The sequence below is a fragment of the Equus asinus genome, chromosome 26 (assembly GCF_041296235.1).
Source record: "Equus asinus isolate D_3611 breed Donkey chromosome 26, EquAss-T2T_v2, whole genome shotgun sequence".
Classification (NCBI taxonomy): Eukaryota; Metazoa; Chordata; class Mammalia; order Perissodactyla; family Equidae; genus Equus; species Equus asinus.
The window spans coordinates 25,254,239-25,274,340 of NC_091815.1; the positions used below are offsets into that span (position 1 = coordinate 25,254,239).

The 20,102-nt window shown below is 61.5% G+C and overlaps 1 protein-coding gene and 1 long non-coding RNA gene across 9 annotated transcripts in view; one reads left to right on the forward strand and one right to left on the reverse strand.

Annotated features, from left to right (window-relative positions):
- On the reverse strand, positions 1 to 9,490 carry LOC139042197 (uncharacterized). 2 transcript variants are annotated; one of them, XR_011498635.1, is made up of 3 exons: positions 9,356 to 9,490; positions 8,768 to 8,876; positions 1 to 136 (listed from the first exon to the last, which is right to left on the reverse strand). It is a non-coding gene; the product is annotated as an uncharacterized lncRNA (long non-coding RNA). The 2 variants fall into 2 exon arrangements; XR_011498636.1 differs by lacking the exon at positions 1 to 136 and adding an exon at positions 8,035 to 8,156.
- The window catches only part of LTBP4 (latent transforming growth factor beta binding protein 4), a 27,956-nt gene continuing 11,210 nt past the window's right edge, over positions 3,357 to 20,102 (forward strand). For 2 of the 7 annotated variants that reach the window (XM_044759613.2, XM_044759614.2), the window contains exons 1-20: positions 3,357 to 3,517; positions 5,346 to 5,404; positions 5,572 to 5,710; positions 6,242 to 6,351; positions 11,091 to 11,282; positions 11,688 to 11,935; positions 12,012 to 12,114; positions 12,519 to 12,593; positions 12,697 to 12,819; positions 13,393 to 13,557; positions 14,243 to 14,392; positions 14,517 to 14,660; positions 15,241 to 15,372; positions 15,456 to 15,581; positions 16,385 to 16,510; positions 17,336 to 17,578; positions 18,059 to 18,184; positions 18,272 to 18,391; positions 19,351 to 19,479; positions 19,711 to 19,836. In XM_044759613.2, coding sequence (XP_044615548.2) covers positions 3,372 to 3,517; positions 5,346 to 5,404; positions 5,572 to 5,710; positions 6,242 to 6,351; positions 11,091 to 11,282; positions 11,688 to 11,935; positions 12,012 to 12,114; positions 12,519 to 12,593; positions 12,697 to 12,819; positions 13,393 to 13,557; positions 14,243 to 14,392; positions 14,517 to 14,660; positions 15,241 to 15,372; positions 15,456 to 15,581; positions 16,385 to 16,510; positions 17,336 to 17,578; positions 18,059 to 18,184; positions 18,272 to 18,391; positions 19,351 to 19,479; positions 19,711 to 19,836 — 2,782 coding nt within the window. In that variant the 5' untranslated portion in view covers positions 3,357 to 3,371. Of the gene's footprint in view, positions 3,518 to 5,345; positions 5,405 to 5,571; positions 5,711 to 6,241; positions 6,352 to 7,498; positions 7,807 to 11,090; positions 11,283 to 11,687; positions 11,936 to 12,011; positions 12,115 to 12,518; positions 12,594 to 12,696; positions 12,820 to 13,392; positions 13,558 to 14,242; positions 14,393 to 14,516; positions 14,661 to 15,240; positions 15,373 to 15,455; positions 15,582 to 16,384; positions 16,511 to 17,335; positions 17,579 to 18,058; positions 18,185 to 18,271; positions 18,392 to 19,350; positions 19,480 to 19,710; positions 19,837 to 20,102 lie in introns of those variants that run through there. The other 5 variants (XM_070499208.1, XM_070499209.1, XM_044759617.2 and 2 more) reach the window with 4 other exon arrangements.

Here is a 20,102-nt window from a genome sequence, read left to right on the forward strand (position 1 = left end):
GTTGAGTCAGATGGCCATCCTTGAACCAATCACTATGGCCAGGGTGATGGAAGCCTTCCATTGTCCCAGGGATCATGTGCCCGCACAAGCCAGGTGGTGGGGTCAGCCCCATGTTGACAGAGTGCAGGAGGAGTTCCTGAAAGGTGAATTGGGGTACTGTTACCCAAGGTGGGATGAATGGCTAGTGGTTGGCAGAAACACCGCTGTCGGCCATGTGATTGCCACATCTTTAAATTTTGTACCCGAAACCTCACCACGGCAAACACCTTGCCCACATCCCTGGCTGCCCGGGCTTTCACCCCTTTCTTGCCCACACCAGAGAGGGCATGTGGGACAGGTTGAACCTGCCCCAGCCTGACATCTTTGGGATTTTTCCCCAAATAATACTTATTACTATGGGGTCTCCCCAGAGGCATTTTCAGCCTCTTTTCCTTGGGCCAATGAAGAGAGAAAGTAGGCCAGACTAAGAACACTGGATTTTAGAGTATGCTACTTCTAGAATTCCAGAGTTTCTGGAATGCCAGAGCTTCTGAAACATGGTGGAGCAGGGTCTAGAATGTTAGGGAATCTAGAACACAGGCATATTCTAGAGTGCTAGTGGATGAGCAATATTAAGGTTCTCTCCTGCATATCAGAGAATCCAGACTGTAGACATTTCTGACAAAAGGACCTGGAAAGTCAGTGATTCTGGAATAGGGGAGGGGTCTAGAATACCTATGAATCTACCCCAGTAGGAATATTTTGCATGCCAGAGATTCTGGAATGCTGAGAATTATAGGACACAGAAAGGAATCTGGGTTACTAGGAAATCTAGAGCATAGGAGTATTCTGGAATGTCAGCCCTTCCAGGTCGTTAGAGGGCTTGTTTGCATCCCAAGAAATTCATAATGCCTGGGGTTCTGGAATGCCAGAGAATCTAGACATGAATGGGAGGCCTAAAAGGTGGGTGATTCTCAAACATGAGTGTTCTGGAATGCCTGTGAACCTCAAACTCTGGAAATGTTTTTACATGCCAGGGCATTCGGAACACTGAAGGGATGTTTGAGCATTGGGGAGACTAGAACGTAGGAGAGGGTCGGGATGTCAGGTAATCTAGAATATGGGGGTGTTTTGTAATGCTCACAGGTCTAGAATATTGCGATAGTTTTTTCCATGCCAGGGAATCCAGAACATTTGTGTTTCTGGAATGCTACTGATTGCAGAACAGAGAGAATGTCGGAAAATCTAGAACACTGAAGAGATTTGTTTGTTTGTTAATACCAGACATAAAACCCTCGCATAAAACAATGGGAGGAAGCTTCTGGAATGCCACAGCTCTAGAACTCTGAGGGATTCTGAAGGGTTGAGATCAGATCAGGATCCAAGGGGTGACGTAGAAACGACCCTGGGAGGTAGTGGCATTGATAGGGAGGGATTGGGAGCTGGGGACTCCAAATTCTGAGGGGGAGGGGAAGCCAACGCCATCCCCGGAAGTTGCAGTGGTGAGCCAGAGGCTGTTGCCTAGCAACGAGCATTGAAGATGCCCTGGATCCCAGGCAGAAGGGAGAAATTTCGGCAGCGCCCCCAGCAAATTCTCCAGCCACAGGGTAGGAGGGGGAGAAGGGGGGCAACCGGGGCAGGGACATGCTGTCCTGCAAGGCCATGTTAGCAGGGATGGCGGAGACTACACAAAGGCAGGGCCACGGAGCACATTCTGTGCGCAGAGCCAGGCACTCCATCATCACGCTGGGACAGCCCACGAATGCCCGTGAGTGAGGTCTGAGTGCCGTCGTTACTGCTCCAAGGGGCTGTGTGTTCCTGGACAGTGGGTAAGCCCAGATTTCTGGGTGTCAGTGTGGAATGGAGGCGTGGATTGCTGTAGGTGGCAGTAACGGTGTGAGTGTGGCTGTGTGAGTCAGCCCGAGTGCCTCATTGTAACGGGGGAGGATGAAGGGGTCTCCCGTCCGTCCTGCAAACCCTCCATTGGAAGAAGGAGCGGCAGTGGGCGATGAGGACGCTGGATCAGCTGCTGTTGTTAGCCCGGAGTGGGCCCTATGGTCAGGGCGTGTGGCCTAGTACCCTGTGTGGGCGGAGCCTGGGATCCACTGGGGGCGGGGCTCACGCTACAGAACTGGAAACCGTAAGAATCAAACTGTCAGGAACCCCTGGAGGCGGGGCAAATACAAAAGGGGTGGTGCTTGGGACCCTAAGCTTAGGGCCGCTCCCCAGTTCTCTCTGGGAAGGGGTGTGGCCTGAAACTTAACGGGAGAAGGGGGCGACTGGGGGCAGGGTCTGAAGCTCTGGGGGCAGTGCCTTTCGGAGAAGAGAGGCGGAGGTTTGTAATTCCGAGGAAAGAGAGTGGGGCCTTGAATTTATAATGAAGGGAAGCGGCTGGGCTTGAGACCCCCTGCGTTGGGAGGCTGTGAGCAGGGCTTAGATCCTGGAACCCGCTAAAGGGGGTGCAGGTGGGGCCCAAGGCCCCCTGTGGCTTGCGAAGGGAAAGGACTGGAATTTTCTAAGGAGAGTCTGCAGTTCTAGGAGTGGGAGGGGTGCTCTTGGGAGCCTTTAAAGATTCAGACAGGGAAGGGGGTCTGGTACCCTCGAGAGGCGGCCCGGGGAGAGGGGTGGAAGGTGGAGAGCAGAGCCGGGAGCCCTCTGGGAGCTGAGTCTGTGGGTCGGGGGCGGAGCCTGGGTCCTCTGAGGGGCAGAGACTCTAGCCTTCTAAGGAACAAGCTCTTGATTGTTGAGCCTGGAACCCCTGAAGCACAGGGCCTTGAGAAGCGGCAAATCCTTTGGGAAGGTCCAGAGGGGCCCTGGGACCCTCAGAAGGGCCAGACCTGGGGCCTAGTGCAGGGTTAGCGCTCCGTCCCCAGAATCCTGAGTCTCTCACGTGAGAAGTGGGCACCTGTGGGGGCTTCCAGCATCCCCACTAGTCAGGGAGCAAATTCTGATGGAATTCTTCCACAACTGCGAGCCGAGGGATGAGGCTGCGAGTGGAAGTCTATCTTAGGGGACACTGCCCACTGCCTGCACATCACTCCCCGTCGTGGGAGGGGTCCCAGACCCTCAACACATGGGCCTCTCCTTCACCAGAGGGGTCCCCGAGTTGGTACCCGACTTCCCATTCCCCCCCAATGGCACTGAGAACTCTCGGCCCCTGCGCCCCCCGCCCGGCACCTGTCCCTCTAGCCCCTCCCCTGCCGCCTCCCGATTGGCCGCGCGGGCAGCGCCCCCTGGCGGCAGCGGGCTCTGATTGGCGGGAAGTTCGCAGCCCGCGGCTGGGACGCTGGAGAAAATGAGTCGGCCTCTGGCGGGGGCGGGGGGCGGGGCCGCGCTGAGCTGGACCCGCTGGACAGACGGCCCGCCTGGAGCCGGACTCCACGCCGGACACGATGCTGCGGCCTGGTCCTCGCGGCCGCCGCCCCCTCCTGCTGGTGCTGCTGCTGCCGCTCCTCGCAGCCGCCGCCACCGCCGCCTCTGCCGCCAGCCCCGGCTCCAGCCAGGCCGTCGAGGTGATGACCCCGGGCCGCCGGGCCGGGTAAGCCCCGCTGCGGCCCCCTTTTTTGTGCTCCCTCCACCCAATGAGGCTGGTGATCCGGGAGGACCAGGACTTTCAGATTTAGGGGAATACGAACCCACTGCTTAGGGGTGGGGATGAAAGAGCCAGAGCCCTTGGATTTATTGGGGCCCTCTATTTTGTGGGGCTTAGAATCCGGGGAGCACTGAGATTCTGAGGGGAGGGGTTCCCCTCCGGTGTGGTAGAGATGGATACGGCTCCAGGGAATTTTAAGGTTTATTCGGAGAAAGGTATCAGTTTATATGGGGTTAGGGCTTTGAGTTCTCCCAGGATGACAGATGAGTGGTGCCCTCGAGCTGGGATGGGGTTCCGCAAACTTCTCGGGTTCATAAGGAGGAAGAGTATGGGGGGTTACGAAGGGACTTCATAGAGGAGTTGAGATGTCCTGGTTTTCAAGGGTTTGGGGGGCTAGGTTAATTAAGAGGGACCCTTGGATTTTCCTAATTCATTAGGAAGAAGTGAACTTTGGGGTTGATGGCCGAGGGGCTTGTGGGGAATTGTGCAGGGCGGGGGGGTGTCCAGATTTCATGATGTTTGGGATGCTCTAGTTTCCCAGAATTAGAGAACTCCAGGCTTGAATGAGGTACCAGTGATTTCCCGGCGAGAGATCCAGAATTTCCTATAGATTTGGGGGTTACAGCCATCCTTCCTGTCTGCGGGTGACGAGATCGAAGGGAACAATCTGCCCAGCACCCCCACCCCCCGCCCAGCGGCCCAGCGGCCCAGCGCTCCGTTACAAAGGCCCCGGGCTCAGCTCCCGCCTCGGTCTCTGCGAATGCGTTTAGTAACCCGAGCCGGGCCGGGGGCGGGGCCGGGAAGGGGTTAACCTGGAGAAAAGGAGGGAGGGATGACGGCGAAATCGGGGTCCCGGAGGCTCCTCGCGGGCACCCTCTTCCCCCACTGGGCCCCACCCGTCTGGAAAGAGTCCATGCGCCCGACGTCCCTTCTCAGCATCCCCCCACTGCCCTTCTCTCGGGGCCTGCGCGCGCAAGCCCTCATCCCGCGTCCCCCTTAGCCTGGGGATAATGGATTTGTCTGGGGGGCCCCTTGGTTGCGACGCACTTGCGCCGGAGCTGAGGGCTCCGCTACTCAGAGTCTGAGATCCTCTGGGCGCGGAGATTTCTCCAAAAACGACTCCTTCCTCTTAGTCAGGTGGGAAACTGAGGCCCAAGGAGCGGGAGACGCTGGCTCCAGGACACACAGCGTGGAAGGGCAGGAACGGGCTTCCCACTTTCGGGATTCCCAGTCCTGGGCCGTGGCTCCTTCTGTATCCCGCTCCACCTCAGCACCCTGCTGGACCCACCGTCAAAGGAGGACCTCCCTCCCCAACGGCTGAGGCCTGTGGAAGTGGCGCCACCTGCCGGCCACGCGCGGGATGACGGCTGAGTCCTGGACGGGGATGTGCGCGTTGGGCCGAGTTCTAGATTCCCAGACAGTCGGGGCTTGGCAATGCACTCAGAAATCCTCTTTGAGTCTTTTTTGAAAAATCACTTTTAAAGAAGACTTTCAAACGTCTTTTCCAGTAAGACCTCACCGCAAAACACTTCAGAAGATAAATAAAAGTAAGGTTGCTGTGGCCTTCATCCCTGGAGAGTCTAAGCCGATTTGCCTCCCATTGTACAGATGGGGAAACTGAGGCATCGAGCGCAGTGCCTCAAATTGGTCGCACGTCTGTTTCTTTGGAGCATTTTCAGGCCTCATCTTGGCTTTCCCTCCCCTATCCCCCATTGCCTTCCTTTGGGGGGTTCTAGGGTGCCAGGGGCCTAAGGGACTTCTCCTTTATTTATAGCATTGCTGCTTGTCGCTGCTGCCCAGGCCAATCGCCCAGGAGGAGCCGCTGCTTCAGAGGTGGGTTCTTCTAGGGGGGTATAGGTAGGGGGGTGGAAGAGGGTAGGAGCAGAGGGGCTGGGGGCTCCCTTCCCCACCCCTCATCGCAGCTGGAGAGCTGAATGCACTTGGTGGAAAGAGGGACTTGGTCCCTTCCTTCTCCACTTAGTCCCTGGCCATCTCCGAAGCCTCCTGCAGGGTCCGGAGCTGCCTGCCAGGAAAGTGTGCAGGCCCTCAGCGGTGCCTGACTCCAGTGCCCCGGGCGCTGCCGAGCCTCGGCCCCAGTGCGAGGAAGAGACAGGTGTCCCTGAATTGGCAGCCACTGACGTGAGTGTGCAATTTCTCCCCCTGCCCACGCCAGGTGCTCAGAAGCTCCCAAGCCCAGCACTTCCGGCTCACCTTTCTCTACAGCCTGGCTCTCTCCCTTGTTCTCTCTGTCTCTGTCAACTTGTATCTCTGTTTCTGTTTCTCCTTTTCCTGCAGTCTCTGTCTCTCTGTCTCTGTTGCCATGTCCCTCTTTCTGTATTTGTTCTTTCCATCTCTGTCTCTGTTTCTCTCTTCACTGCCTCTCTTTTCCTCGGTGTCTCTCTCTGCCTCTGTCTGTCTCTGTGTCTCTCTTCTCTCCTCTCTCTCTCTCCCTTCCTCATCTCTGTAACTTTGTCTCTGTTTCTCACCAAGCCTCGAAACAACACTCGAGGCCTGGTCCCCATAAAGCGGTTGGGGGAGTTGGGCTGAGCCGGCACTGGACAACATCCTGGTGTGGGAGGCCCCTTTCAGCGGGGGGGGGGGGTGGGGTGGGGGGGGGTGGGGGTCAGCCTAACCGCGGTAACAGCGCCTTCTCTGCCCCCTCCCACCCAGGCTGCAGGAGGCCCGAGCTCTGCTAAGGCGACGTCGGCCCCGCGGGCCGGGGGGCCGGGCCCTGCTGAGAAGGAGGCCCCCACAGCGCGCCCCTGCCGGCCAGGCTCGGGGTAAGAACATCCGCCCTTCCTCTGCCGGGGGGCGGGGGGGGGGGGGTTCCGGGCCAGATAAAACCGTCTGGTTCCCACGGTCCAGCCGCCGCCTAGCCGCCCCCCATTGTAGCTCAGCCCCCCCCAGGACATGGCCCCCTCTAGGGACCCCGGCGTCCGGCCGCGTGAGGTGAGCCTGGGACAGGACCAGACGCCGGCCAGAGGCGCTGACCCGCGAGGGTGGGGCCGGGAAGCCAGGCGTCCGGGCTCCCCGCGGCCGAAGAGGGGGGCGCTGTGCCTGCAGAGAGCGCAGCCGAACTAGCCCAGACAACAAAAGCGATTGTGCGGGTTGGCGCCTGCCCTGTCACCGAATGCCCAAAATTGCGGGGCGGCTAGGGGCCAAAGGCCTCCCCCTGCTTCCTGGACCCTCCCTCTGCCCTCCTCCAGCTCCGGCTCTGCCCCTGGGCCAGCACACCCCCTGGTCTCAACCACCCTCAAAAGTCCCCCTCCTGCTGTGGCCTTCAGCCCAGATGTGTCCCCTCCTCCCTAAAGTCTTCCAGATGTGGGCCTCCGGCCAGATGTGAGGACCCCCGCCCACAGCCTCAATCCACCGTTTCCCCTTATCCATTCTGACTTCTCCTACCAGGTGTGGGGGTCCTGGTCAGACGTGACTACATCCTCAAGTGTGTCCCCCACCCCAGCGTCCTGCCCACCATCCAGACCCTCAATTCCTTCATGTGCCCAGGTGCACCGACCCTTCTCCTCTCCCCCAGATGTGCCACCTGGCTGCCCAGATGTGCAATGACAGGCCCCTATCCACTGAAGGCCCTTTCTCTGTGCCTAGGGCGGAGAATCAGCCTTTAGCGGCCTCCCCAAATGCGGCCCCCAATACTCTTTCCTCTTTATGGATTCAGCCCTGTTTGGGGAGAAACCGGCCCGCCCCCACCTGTTCCCTTCCTCGCCGCTCCCCTGCGGGCCCCATTCACTTGTTGGTGCGAGGGGGGGCCGAGGGGGCGTCCCCTCCCCCCTGCGAGCCTAGCGCCCAGCCTGCGCGCCTCTGGCTGCGCGCCCAGCCCCACGCGCCCCCGCGCGGCCGCCGGGGAGGGAGTGGTGGGGAGGGGGGGCCTGAGCGGGGGCGCGGCCGCCCTCCCCCGCGGGCGGGCGGGCGCGGCCGGGCCCCTCGGGCGGGCTGGGGCGGCGGCGCGGCGGAGCGCGGCGCTGCAGCCATGGCGGGCGGCGCGCGGCTGCTCTGGATGTCGCTATTGGTGCTGCTGGCGCTGCTCCGGCCGCAGCCCGGGCTGGGCCGGCCCCGAGAGCGCCTCCGCGTGCGCTTCACCCCGGCCGTGTGCGGCCTGCGCTGCGTCCACGGGCCCACCGGCCCCCGCTGTACCCCGACCTGCGCGCCCCGCAACACCACCAGCGTGGACAGCGGCGCGCCCGGCGGGGCGGCCCCGGGGGGACCCGGCTTCCGCGCCTGTGAGTGCGGGGTGGTGGTCCCGCGGGAGGGGTTCCCCGGGGGAGGAGGATCCCCAGGGATGGTGGAGACAGTCCCCCAGGGAGAGGGAGCCTAGATTCCGTGTGCAGTAGCGCTGGGGAATCAAATTCCTGGCTTTTGGAATTGAGTCCTGAGGGTCCTGATTTTGCAAGCAATGAGGGTTCTCGGGGACCTGTGGCGTCCCACGTGAGGGGACTGGGGTCGGCTTTCCTGCCCTTGAGTCAAAGTGGGGAATACCTGAATTGAGGGTCCTGGGAGCTTGGGAGAAGGGGTCCCTGGAGGCCAAGAGAGAGGTTCAGGGCCCTGCGGGGTGGTGTCCCAGTTGCTCCGTCTGTGGGGTGGGAGGGATTAAGAAAGTCCAGGATGGGAGTGCCTGGCCGGAGGGAGATTGGGGTGAGCAAAGTTGATCCGGAGGGCTGCGAGGGAAAGAGCCCCCAGAAGGAGGGTCTCTGCAGGACCCTGAGTTGCAAGGGTCCCACGTGGGAGAGAAATCCAGATAGGAGACCTAGGGGGAAGGGGCGCCCCCTGGGGGCCGGGGGGACAGGAGGAGGGTGCGCACCGGGCACCCCTAGAGATGAGGAGCCCGCGGGGGGGTTCAGGTGAGGTGAGAAGGGTGGGCCACCTGTTGGCCCCAAGGTGCGGGGGTGGGTGGGCTCTCGGGATCGGGGCCTACCTGCCCCCAACCCCGGAGGTCCTCTGGAGTGGGGAGTGGGGGCCCCTGGCGCCGAGAACTCGCCCAGCCTGGCCCCCAGCCAACCCAGCCCGGGGCCGGCGTGAGCTCATCTCCCGCCTGAGCCCCCGCCCGCTGCCACTCCCTCTCTCCTCCCCTTCCTCTCTCCTTCCTTCACTCCCTCCCGGCCCCAAGCCCCGTGCCAGGCGCCATGCCCAGGCGGGTGCCAAGCCCCTGGAGGCACAAGGAGGGGCATGTGAAAGGGGGCTGACCTCGGCAGGACCTCGATGTCCTCAGCTCCTCATTCCTCCAGGGTCGTGGGCCATGGAGTTGTCGGTGCCCATCGAGCGGCTCTCCCCCGGTGTGGGAGCCCTCAGGGAGCTGGGGCGGGGGGGGGGGGGGGGGGTGCTGCATTCAGGCCAAGAGAAGGCTGAGAAGTGCCCTTGGAGGCTGGGAAATGCACCCAGACCTAGCTGGATTACCACGACCCCCAGCAGATTTCCTATTTTGGAATCTTGATTCCTAGTTAAGCCTCTTTTAGGCCTGCCACTCAATTAAGGACCCATATTAGAGCCCCCTGGAGTCCTGGCCCGACTCCTCTAACTAAGGGAGCCCAGAATGTCTGCCTTCAGACCCTAAACACTCTCCCCACCACTATCAACAGCTCCAGAGACCAGCCCCTCCAGCGAAGTTCCCTCCCATTCTTCTTATGTGATCTCCCCAAACTGTACCCCTCACTGGAAAACTCGGTAGTATTGTCCCTCAGTTAGTCCTCCCCACTTCCCTGAGAAACCCTAGATTATAAACCCTATGACAGTTAACCCCGGTCCCTAGCTGAATTCTCTTCCCACAAAGCCTACCGTTTTCTTATATTTCCGATGGAGTCCCGTCAGAGATCCCCCATTCCTGTCTATCCAAGTCCCGCTCTTCCAGCTGACCCCTCCCCTCCCCAGGAACTTCTGCTCCATCCACCTTCAGAGAACCCCAGAGTTGGTCTTGATCTGCTGATCCTCCCAAGAGGTCTCTAGACACTGTTCTTGCCCGAAGCAATCATTAATGAAAAGACTTGGGTACCTAATCCCTTAGCTGGGAGGGGAGGGGGGAATAGAGTCTTCCCAGACAATTGAAGCTCTCATGTGCTGGGAACTCCCAGGGATCCCACTTCCCCCTGAATCTAAATGCTGTTCTCAGCACTCTCTAACTGGCTATCCTCTAGAAGACACTAGAGTCCTGTTGTCTAGGTAACTCTCCCCAAAAGGACTCAAAGGACTCCTGTTGAAGGGCGCCTCAGTTTGCTCTGAGTTAGGCTCCCTTTCCCTTCCAGAAACCTCGAGCCGTCTTTGAACCCCAGAGTACTGCCCCCTAGCTGATCGCCCAGGAGTCCAGTCTCTTTACCCTTCTTGAGGGGACCCCCTCTCTTTCCTCTCTCCAGTGTGCACACACGCCTTCCTGGACGGCCCCGGCCGCCTGCCCCCATCCTCCCCTCCGCACAGCTGTCTCCAGCTGTTCTCGGCAGCCCCGGGGGAGAAAGGGAGGGGGTGCCCTCGCAGGATACGTCCGGCCTTCTTTGGCTCCGCGGGCTCGGGGCTCCCCAAGGGTCCGGAATGCGGAGCCGCCGCCCTACCCCCGCCGCACCCCTCTCTTTGTTTACCCCGCCGCACAGCTGGCAGTGCCCCGCCCAGAGGTGGCCCGGGGCCCAGCGAGGGCGCGCAGAGGGGAGAGGAGGCGCGTTCCCGCTAGTGGCCCCGCCCCGGGGCTACTGGAGGCGGGAAGGCAGAGCTAGAACGCTGGATCCAGAGCCAGAGGGGAGGTGGGCGGAGACAAAGCGCGGTGGGCGGGGCTAGGGTGCCCCGATGGCTGGGAGGTGGGGTGGGAGGGGCGTGAGCGAAAGAGCCCGGGCAAATCAGAGTGAGGAAAGGAAGGTAGGCGGGGCTAAAGGCAGCATGTTAGACGCCTTGATAAGGCGGGGTTTAGAATCCCGCGGGTAGAAGGTGATGTGGGCGGGCCGCATAGACCCTGTCTACGCCTAGACAGTGGGCGGAGCTTGAACGTCGTGGACCCGACCAGACAGGGTGTGGGCGTGTCTAGAATGGTACCACAGAGTTGGGAGGGAGGAGCGGTGCCAGGCAGTGACTAAACTGTGATTTTAGTCAATGAAAGGGACCAGCTGAGGGACTGGAACAGCAAAAGACCTAGCCTGTCGACGAGATGGGAGGGGCTACCATGCTAAGGAAGGAGATAGAGTGGGCGGGGACAGCGTTGTCTGGGCGGGGCTGGTACACCGCGGACTCTGCAAGAAAGTGGGACTCCAGAGCGAGGGCGGGGTGACATGAAAGTGAATGAAGAGCCGGAGGGCGTGGTGAGCCGATCCAGTGGGCGGAGCTATACCTCTGAGAGCACTACGACCGGACCCAGCCAGTGTAGATAGCCAGGATTGGTGGGGGTGGCACAAGACAGCTCAAGGTGGAGCGACTGAGAGTGATGCCTTTGAGGGTGTAGTTATAACGTTAGGGACTGAACTAGCTTGGATGCGCTGGCTCCAGGGGTGCTTGCCAGGGCAATTACCGACCCTGAGTGTACTCACTCTCCCCATAGTCCTGTGTCCTTTGATCTGTCACAACGGCGGTGTGTGCGTGAAGCCTGACCGCTGCCTCTGTCCGCCGGACTTCGCTGGCAAGTTTTGCCAGTTGCATTCCACGGGTGCCCGGCCACCGGCCCCGGCCATGCCAGGCCTCACCCGCTCCGTGTACACCATGCCGCTGGCCAATCACCGCGACGACGAGCATGGTGAGGAGCGTGAGGCTGGGGTCCTCTCTGACCCCTCCGTCCACCACCTCTCCCTTCCTCTGATCCTCCATCTTTCCTGCCTTCCCCGGAGTACCCTTCTCCAGTGCGCCCTTTACCCCCTTTCTTAGTCCCAGTCCCTAAGAACTTGTGTAAAGGAGCGGGCCGGTGGTCGAGTGGTTAAAATTATGCGCGCTCCGCTTCGACGGCCCTGGTTCACGGTTTTGGATCCCGGGCGCGGACCCACTCCACTCATCAGCTATGCTGTGGAGGCATCCCCACATACAAAGTAGAGGAAGACTGGCACAGATGTTAGCTCACAGCTAATCTTCCTCCAGCAAACAAAACAAAACAAACAAAAAACCACACTCGTTTAGACACCCCTTTGCCCGACGTGCCTCCCTCCAGGAGTGGCATCTATGGTGAGCGTCCACGTGGAGCACCCTCAGGAGGCGTCTGTGGTGGTGCACCAGGTGGAGCGTGTGTCCGGTCCTTGGGAAGAGGCGGATGCCGAGGCAGTGGCACGAGCAGAGGCGGCGGCGCGGGCAGAGGCGGCGGCGCCCTACACGGTGCTGGCACAGAGCGCGCCGCGGGAGGACGGCTACTCGGACGCCTCGGGCTTCGGTTACTGCTTTCGGGAGCTGCGCAGAGGCGAAGTGAGAAGAGGCTGGTGGGGAGGGGCCCGGAGCGTGCCACCGCGCGGGGGCGCGCTCACCCAACACTTCCCCACAGTGTGCGTCCCCGCTGCCCGGGCTCCGGACGCAGGAGGTCTGCTGCAGAGGGGCCGGCTTGGCCTGGGGCGTTCACGACTGTCAGCCGTGCTCCGAGCACCTGGGTAAGCCCCAGGACGTCCCCGAGGTGCTCGGAGCCGGGGAGGGGTGATAAATAACCCCGTCGCTGCTCGTACCCTGCCCATAAATGAACCCTGTTCACAAATTCTTGCCACACCTGCCCAGTTGTGGGGATCATTTCCAGTCTAGACCTATCCATACCGTTCTGGGACCGCTCACCCCACTTTCTGACTTTGACTACACTGTTCTCACCCTGCCTCTGTGCCATGGCCCCACTCTTGCATTTCTGGAACCTTCCACGTTGCCTTCTGTCAGACTGCCAACCTAAGGCTGACCTTGCGCTCAAACCACACCCAACACCTTTTAGTCCCTCCCACCCCAATTTCGTCCCCGCCCACTCCATTCTCACTCCTCCCGCCCCTGGCCTACCCCTCTCCTCTCTCGACAGGGAACTCGGACCGCCTGGGCGCCCCAGATGGACCCTGTCCAACCGGCTTTGAAAGGGTTAATGGGTCCTGCGAAGGTGAGCGGGGGTGAGCGGGGTAGGGGGGAGGGGCGTGGCTCTAGAGGCAGAGCTCGCAAAGAGCTGGTCCCTGACGCCACTGGGACCACCCCATCCCTCGCAGATGTGGATGAATGCGCGACGATAGGGCGCTGCCAGCACGGGGAATGTGCGAACACGCACGGCGGGTACACATGCGTGTGCCCCGATGGCTTCCTGCTCGACTCGTCCCGCAGCAGCTGCATCTGTGAGCCACCCAGAGGGGGCTGAGGCTGGGTCCCACGTCTGTCCGCCCTGCCCTCAGACCCCATCGGAGAGCATCCTTGGGCCTTTAATTCCCTTAGCTCCCCGCCCCCCCACCCCCGCGCCCCGCATCCTCCTAGAAGCCCAGGTCCCCCCAGTCACTCTTACTAGATCCCGCTCAGAACGTCTCAGACTCTCATACACCTCAGACCCCCTGGACCTGCTTCAGCCCCTCTAAGAACCCCTCCAAGCTTTTGGATTCAGACCCCTTCAGCTCCCCAGACTTTCTTCAGCTCCTCTCGGCCCCCAAATCCCGTCACCTCCCTGGACCACCAGACCTTCCTCAGACCCTGAGATCCTTCTCAGATTCTCTCCTTCACCCCTCAGACTCTCCGCAGGCCCCAGACCTTCCTCAGACCTCCAGACCCCGCGCCTCTCCTTCCTACCCTCTCAGACCTCTCCCAAGTGCCCCTCACACCCACCAAACCCTCCCTGAGACCGTTCCCCTACCTCTCAGATCCCCCAGTTCCGCTGCACTCCCAACCCCGCCCTGAAGAATTTCCTCCCCCTCCCCCAGCCCAACACGTGATCTCAGAGGCCAAGGGGCCCTGCTTCCGCGTGCTGCGCGACGGCGGCTGCTCGCTGCCCATTCTGCGCAACATCACCAAACAGATCTGCTGCTGTAGCCGCGTGGGCAAAGCCTGGGGCCGGGGCTGCCAGCTCTGCCCACCCTTCGGCTCAGGTGAGCGCCTCCCGCCGGGCCTGTCTCTAGAGTTAACGCGCTCTGTGCTCATTCTCGGTCCACCCCCAGCCGAAGACTCCCCGCCCACTTGCCTGGCTGGGCGCTAGCCTTGGCCACGCCCCGACCCCTGAGACTCCGCCCACCTTTGGCCACACCCACCCCTGAGATACCCCACCTTGAAGTTAGGCTGAGCCCCCTGAGCGTCACACCCAGCCTTGGCCGCTCCTAGTCCTTGAGATATGCTGTCCCCAAGCTTTGGTCTAGTCCCCAGCTCCTGAAACACTACCTTCAGCCTAGGTTCCGCCTTGGGCCCCGTCTTAGACACGACCCTCTCTGGGACACCTCCCTGGCAATCGAGCTTCTGCCTAAAACCAGATCCCACAATGGACCTGTTTCCTGGCCTTGAACGCAGTTCCTGTAGACCCCAAAGCAGACCCTCAACCCCTGTTGCTGCCCCCATCCCAAATAAGGAAAAACATCCGTGGTCCCACCCTCAGCCTCTGAGAATTCCCAGTCTTTAGCCTGGGTACCACCCCATCCCAGCATCCAGCCCAAACCCCTGACAACACTCCCAGGCCAAGCCCCGCCCCCAGCCAAAGCCAAACCCTAGACCCCCCCTCCTCTCTCTCTCATTCCCTCCTGCTCTCATGCCCTCTCTCTGCCCACCCCGCCTCCCCGTTCCTAGAGGGTTTTCGGGAGATCTGCCCTGCTGGCCCTGGCTACCACTACTCGGCCTCCGACCTCCGCTACAACACCAGACCCCTGGGCCAGGAGCCACCCCGCGTGTCCCTCAGCCAGCCCCGAGCCCCCCCCTCCACCTCTCGACCACCCTCAGGTGAGCTGGCTTCTGGAGGAGGGGGTGTCATCTCCCAGGGGCTGCCCCAGCCCCATGGGGAAAGGAGAGGGAGTGAGGACACCCAAGTCCAGATCTCCATTCACTGATGCCCCTTCTTTACCAGGCTTTCTGCCCACCCGTCGCCCAGAACCCCGCCTGGAGCCCCGGCTGGAACCCCGGCCTGAGCCCCGGCCTGAACCCCGGCCAGGCCCTGAGCTTCCCCTGCCCAGCATCCCCGCCCGGACTGGTCCTGAGATCCCTGAATCAGGTGCAATAGAGGGAATCGACGGCATTGATGCCGGGTAGGGGTTCTAGCAGGAGGTTCCAAGGTGAAGATCCCAGGATGGAACAAATAGGGACGTCACCGGCAGAGGAGTTAAGGCAGGGGTGGGAAGAGATAAAGATTTGGAGGGTTGGATGGTGGTTACATCGGGAGCTGGAGTGGGACAGGCCTGGGTGCAAATTCTCTGTCAATTCGACAAGTCATTTAACCTCTCTGAGCCTCAGTTTCCTCATCTGTAAAATGGGGACCATTGTGAGGATTCAGTGAGCTATCTCTGAAGTGTCTGGCCCACAGAGAGTGCTCAGTAATGACAAATAATTATTTCTCACGGATGGCACTAAGAACCTATCTCAGGCAGAGGAGTGGAGGGTTATGGGAGGATTCAGGTGGAGGATCTGGTGAGAAGGTCCCATGATAAAGGGGAGCAGGATGGGGAGTGGAAGCCTGGGCTTGGGGAGGAACATCCGTGAGGGTGTTTTAGGCGGAGGATCTGAGGGGATTGTACTGGGACGAAAGGGACAGAGGATTCAGAGATGGGGGAACCCTGGCTGACTGGACCCCCCAGGTCCCTCCGCGGGCGTGTGTCAGCGCAATCCCCAGGTCTGCGGCCCGGGACGCTGCATCCCCCGGCCCAGTGGCTACACCTGCGCCTGCGACTCCGGTTTCCGGCTCACCCCACAGGGCACACACTGCATCGGTGAGCCGGGCAGAGGGGGCGCACGGAGGCGGGGCGGGGGGCTCTGCCCGCTCCCCTCCTGACCAGCCCCTCCGTGCCCTCAGACGTGGACGAATGTCGCCGCGTGCCCCCGCCCTGTGCTCCCGGGCGCTGCGAGAACACGCCAGGCAGCTTCCGTTGCGTGTGTGGCCCCGGCTTCCGAGCCGGCCCGCGGGCTGGGGAGTGCCTGGGTGAGAAACCCGCCCCGCTGGCTCCGGGCCCCATCTCTGCCGGGTCCCGCTACCGCTGGCCCTCCGGAGCAGTTGGCGCCCTCCCACGCTTCCCCACGCCCCTTCTGCCCAACTATACTCGCGCCCTGGCCCGGCCTGGCCCGCCCCGGCCCGCCCCCAGACCAGCTCCTGCCCTCCCCTCGGCCGCACTGCTGCCCCTTCCCCGCCCGGCTGACCCTTCCGGTCGGGGCAGGTCGCTGCCCTCCTTCGGGGCCCGACCCCTCTCAGGGACTGGTCTCGGCTCCGCCCCTGCCTTGGCCCCGCCCCTGTCTTGGCCCCGCCCCTACATATTCCAGAGGCGCTCCCACCGACCCCCAGGCCCCGCCCCATCCTGTGACCGCGGCTACCTCTCTCCTGACCACGACCCCTGATTGCCACCCTGCCACACCAGTGCTACATCCCTAAACCGCCCCTTCTCTCGCTCCTGCCTTCCCTGTGCTGGGTCCCCAAAGCTGCCCTTCCCGCCCTTGCCCTGCCCAGGCCCTGCCCTCCGCAAATTGCCCCCCTCACCGTTCCCCTCTCCACCTCTGCCTTGGCCGGGTCCCTAGCCCTTGTCCTGCCCTCCCCACTCAAGCCCTGCCTTCGCCTTAAACCTAGTCACTCTGGGTCCCCCCTACTGCTCCTGGCTCCGGTCCCAGCCTGGCCAGGGCCCAAGCTTGGCCCTGCCCCTGCCCTCCCCGCCTCCCCCCCCCCAGCTGTCTGGAGCAGGGGTGGGTGGGGAGAGTGTCTGCTCCAGTCTCAGCCGCCTGGGGTTGTGCCCGCAGACGTGGACGAGTGCCACCGCGTGCCGCCGCCGTGTGACCGCGGGCGCTGCGAGAACACACCAGGCAGCTTCCTCTGCGTGTGCCCCGCTGGGTACCAGGCTGCGCCCCACGGAGCTGGCTGCCAGGGTGAGGGACTAGGAGGGGCAGAGGGGAAGGGATGTGGGGGGGAAGGGTTGAAGGGCAGTGATGAGGGATGGAGAGACGAGCAATGAGGCAGAGGGAGGGTGATTGATGGGAGGCAGAGGCCAGGTTCTGAGAACATGGCCTGATGGCTGTAGAGACAGAGTGACACCGGGATGGAAACAGAAAGGCTGAGTCATGGAGGATGAGGAAGCAGAGGGATGGAGGATGGAGGTACCAGTAATAGAGGAAGGGGTAGAGTTATGGAGGACAAGTAGAAGGAGGCCCACTGATGGGAACTAGAAAGGCAGAGTTCTAGGAGGCAGACAGGCAGCTTAATAGGGGTTGAAAGGGTAGAGGGATGGAGGATAGAGAGTTAGAATGGTGGGGTAGGGTGGCAGAATGATGGAGACAGGAGGAAGTGTGATGGAGGATGGAAGGCAGAGTGATGAGGACAGGGTGGCAGGATGATGGAGACCAGGAGGCAGAGTGATGGAGGATGGAAGGCAGAGTGATGAGGACAGTGTGGCAGGATGATGGAGACCAGGAGGCAGAGTGATGGGGGATGGAAGGCAGAGTGATGAGGACAGGGTGGCAGGATGATGGAGACCAGGAGGCAGAGTGATGGGGGATGGAAGGCAGAGTGATGAGGACAGGGTGGCAGGATGATGGAGACCAGGAGGCAGAGTGATGGAGGATGGAAGGCAGAGTGATGAGGACAGGGTGGCAGGATGATGGAAGGTGGAATGTCAAAGCAATGGAGGTCAGGGAGGCAGAGTGGAGCATGGGGGGCATAAGGGAGGTGTGACCCCGGGCCCCTGCCCCACACAGATGTGGATGAGTGTATCCAGAGCCCGGGCCTCTGTGGCCGAGGAGCCTGTGAGAACCTGCCCGGCTCTTTCCACTGTGTTTGCCCGGCTGGCTTCCGGGGCTCGGCGTGTGAAGAGGATGTGGATGAGTGTGCCCAGGAGCCACCACCCTGCGGGCCAGGCCGCTGTGACAACACGGCAGGCTCCTTCCACTGTGCCTGCCCTGCTGGCTTCCGCTCCCAAGGGCCGGGGGCCCCCTGCCAAGGTGAGGGTGCTGAGTCCTCTCCACTCCTATTTGCTGTGGGCACTGGAGAGAGACATGACCGCGGACAGAGAGGCAGTATGATGGAGCTCAGTGATAGAGGAGAGGGGCAGAGGGGTGGGGGTACTGAGAGGGTGGGGAGGGCCTGACTCTAGAGTCTTCTCCCCTTCTCTAAATACAAGGGTGCTCTCCACTCCTCTTCCCTTTTTGGGTGATACTCTTGTGCTTGTGGGAACCCTGAGGAGGGGACAACTCTGAGGCAGGGAAGGCCACATGCAGGAAGTGGGGCCCTAGCCTTACGCTGGCAGATGTAGAGACCATTAACTGGGGAAATGAGGGAGGGGTCTGTCCTCCTGGCAGGAGGGAGCAGGCTGGGCAAAGTCTAGCAGGCTGCCTCCAGACTGGAATGCCAGGGTGGGTAGTGATGGCAATGAGTCTGGGTCCAGGCCCCTTCCTCAGCCCCACGGGTCCCCTCTGCCCCAGATGTGGACGAGTGTGCCCGCAGCCCCCCGCCCTGTGCCTACGGCCGGTGTGAGAACACGGAAGGCAGCTTCCAGTGTGTCTGCCCCACGGGCTTCCAACCCAACGCCGCTGGCTCCCAGTGCGAGGGTGAGGCCGGGGAGGGAGGGAGGACCGTGTGTGGGTGACGGGGGCATTGGGCTGCTCTTCAAGGCCACCCTCTCCTCTGGCCCCCAGATGTGGATGAGTGTGAGAACCACCTGGCATGTCCTGGGCAGGAGTGCGTGAACTCACCAGGCTCCTTCCAGTGCAGGGCCTGTCCTGCTGGCTACCACCTGCACCGTGGCCGATGTACTGGTGAGACCAGGCCCTGGCTGTGACCTTGGATCTGCATATGACCCCTGACCCAAATTGTGACCCCTATCCTGGACTACAGCCCTGACCTGGCCCATGACCTCCTGACCTGGACCTCAATCTCCTTACCTGGAGCACTTACCCAGAGCCTGACTGTGACTCCTGACCTAGACTATGGGCCCCTGACCCAGACTGCAATTCCCGACCTGGACCACAACCCTTGACCCTGAATGTGTCTTCTGACTCTGTGCCCCATGAACTCTCAACTTGACTGTGACATTTGACTCTAACCATGACTCCTGCTGATAACCCCTGACCCCACCCTGATAGCAATTGTGACCCTCCCGACTCCTGGCCTTGAATGTGACCTGTGGCTGCTGAACTTGACTGTGACATTTGACCTAACCTTAACTCCTGACCATAACCCTGACTATAACCCCTGACTCTGTGTGACCTTTGATTCTGTCTCTTTCATTGCACCTGCCCTTGCCCCTTCTCAGAGTCCCTTCTTTGGGGCCTGATTGGGTTCATGATCACTGACCTCAACGCTTGACTAAAGGCAGAATTTGGGACCCTGACTGTAACCCCTGACCCTAATTGGTCTCAGATTCCAGTCACTGACTCTGACCCCTGACTCAGCAGAATCCCATCCAATGATCCTGGTTTATAATACTTGACTCCTTACCCTATTCATTTCTGACCCCTGTTTCAGTCCAGAGTCCCTTCACCTGACCCCAGGATCCTAGGACAGGGAGTTCCCAGAAACCCAGGCCGCAGAGCCCCCCATCATGGTCCCCAGAATCAGGGGACCTTGGTCCTCCCTACCCACTTCTGTCCTACAGCCCTCACCCCATATCCAACCTAAGACACTTCCCATCATCTCCCCCAGACGTCTCTGCCCCAAGGGGATCTGTCTGGCGTGTCCCTAGACTGGACCTTTTCTGAAACCCCCATTCCCACAGATGTGGACGAGTGCAGTTCGGGTGCCTCCTGCGGCCCCCACGGGCACTGCACTAACACCGAAGGCTCCTTCCGCTGCAGCTGCGCGGCGGGTTACCGGGCGCCGGCTGGTCGGCCTGGGCCCTGCGCAGGTGGGCAGCTGGGGAGAGGCCGGAGAGCCCTGGAGTGGAGTTCTGGGGTCTTGGGCAAAGCGTGCGAGGCAGGTGGAGGCTGCACTAAGGGGCTGTGGGTGGAGCTTAAAAGCCGGCCCTCAGGGGTGCGGCTTGGGGGCGGGGCTGCTGTGTGGGGGCGGGGCTGCTGCCTTGGGGGCGGGGCTGGGGTCCGGGCAGCTGGGCGGCAGCCCTTTCTTTCGCGAACCCTAGACGTGAACGAGTGTCTAGAGGGCGACTTCTGCTTCCCGCACGGCGAGTGCCTCAACACCGACGGCTCCTTCGCCTGTACTTGTGCCCCCGGCTACCGGCCCGGACCCCGCGGAGCCTCTTGCCTCGGTCTGTCCCCAGCCTGGGCCTGGACCGGGAAAGGGTGGGCGAATACCAGGAAAAGTCGGGACAAGAAGACGGCGGAATGGGGAGTCTGAATTTTTGGCCAGGGTCTTAATGCATCCTGGGGGCGGGGCTTGCGGAGCCCCCGGGCGAGGCTTGGAGAGGAAAGGCGGGAACGACGGAGTCTGGGTAGCTGGGCGGTGAATGTCAAGGGTCGGGTCTGACCCCGTGGGAGGGGTGAGGCTGGCAGGGAAGGGAGGAGCCTAAGGCAG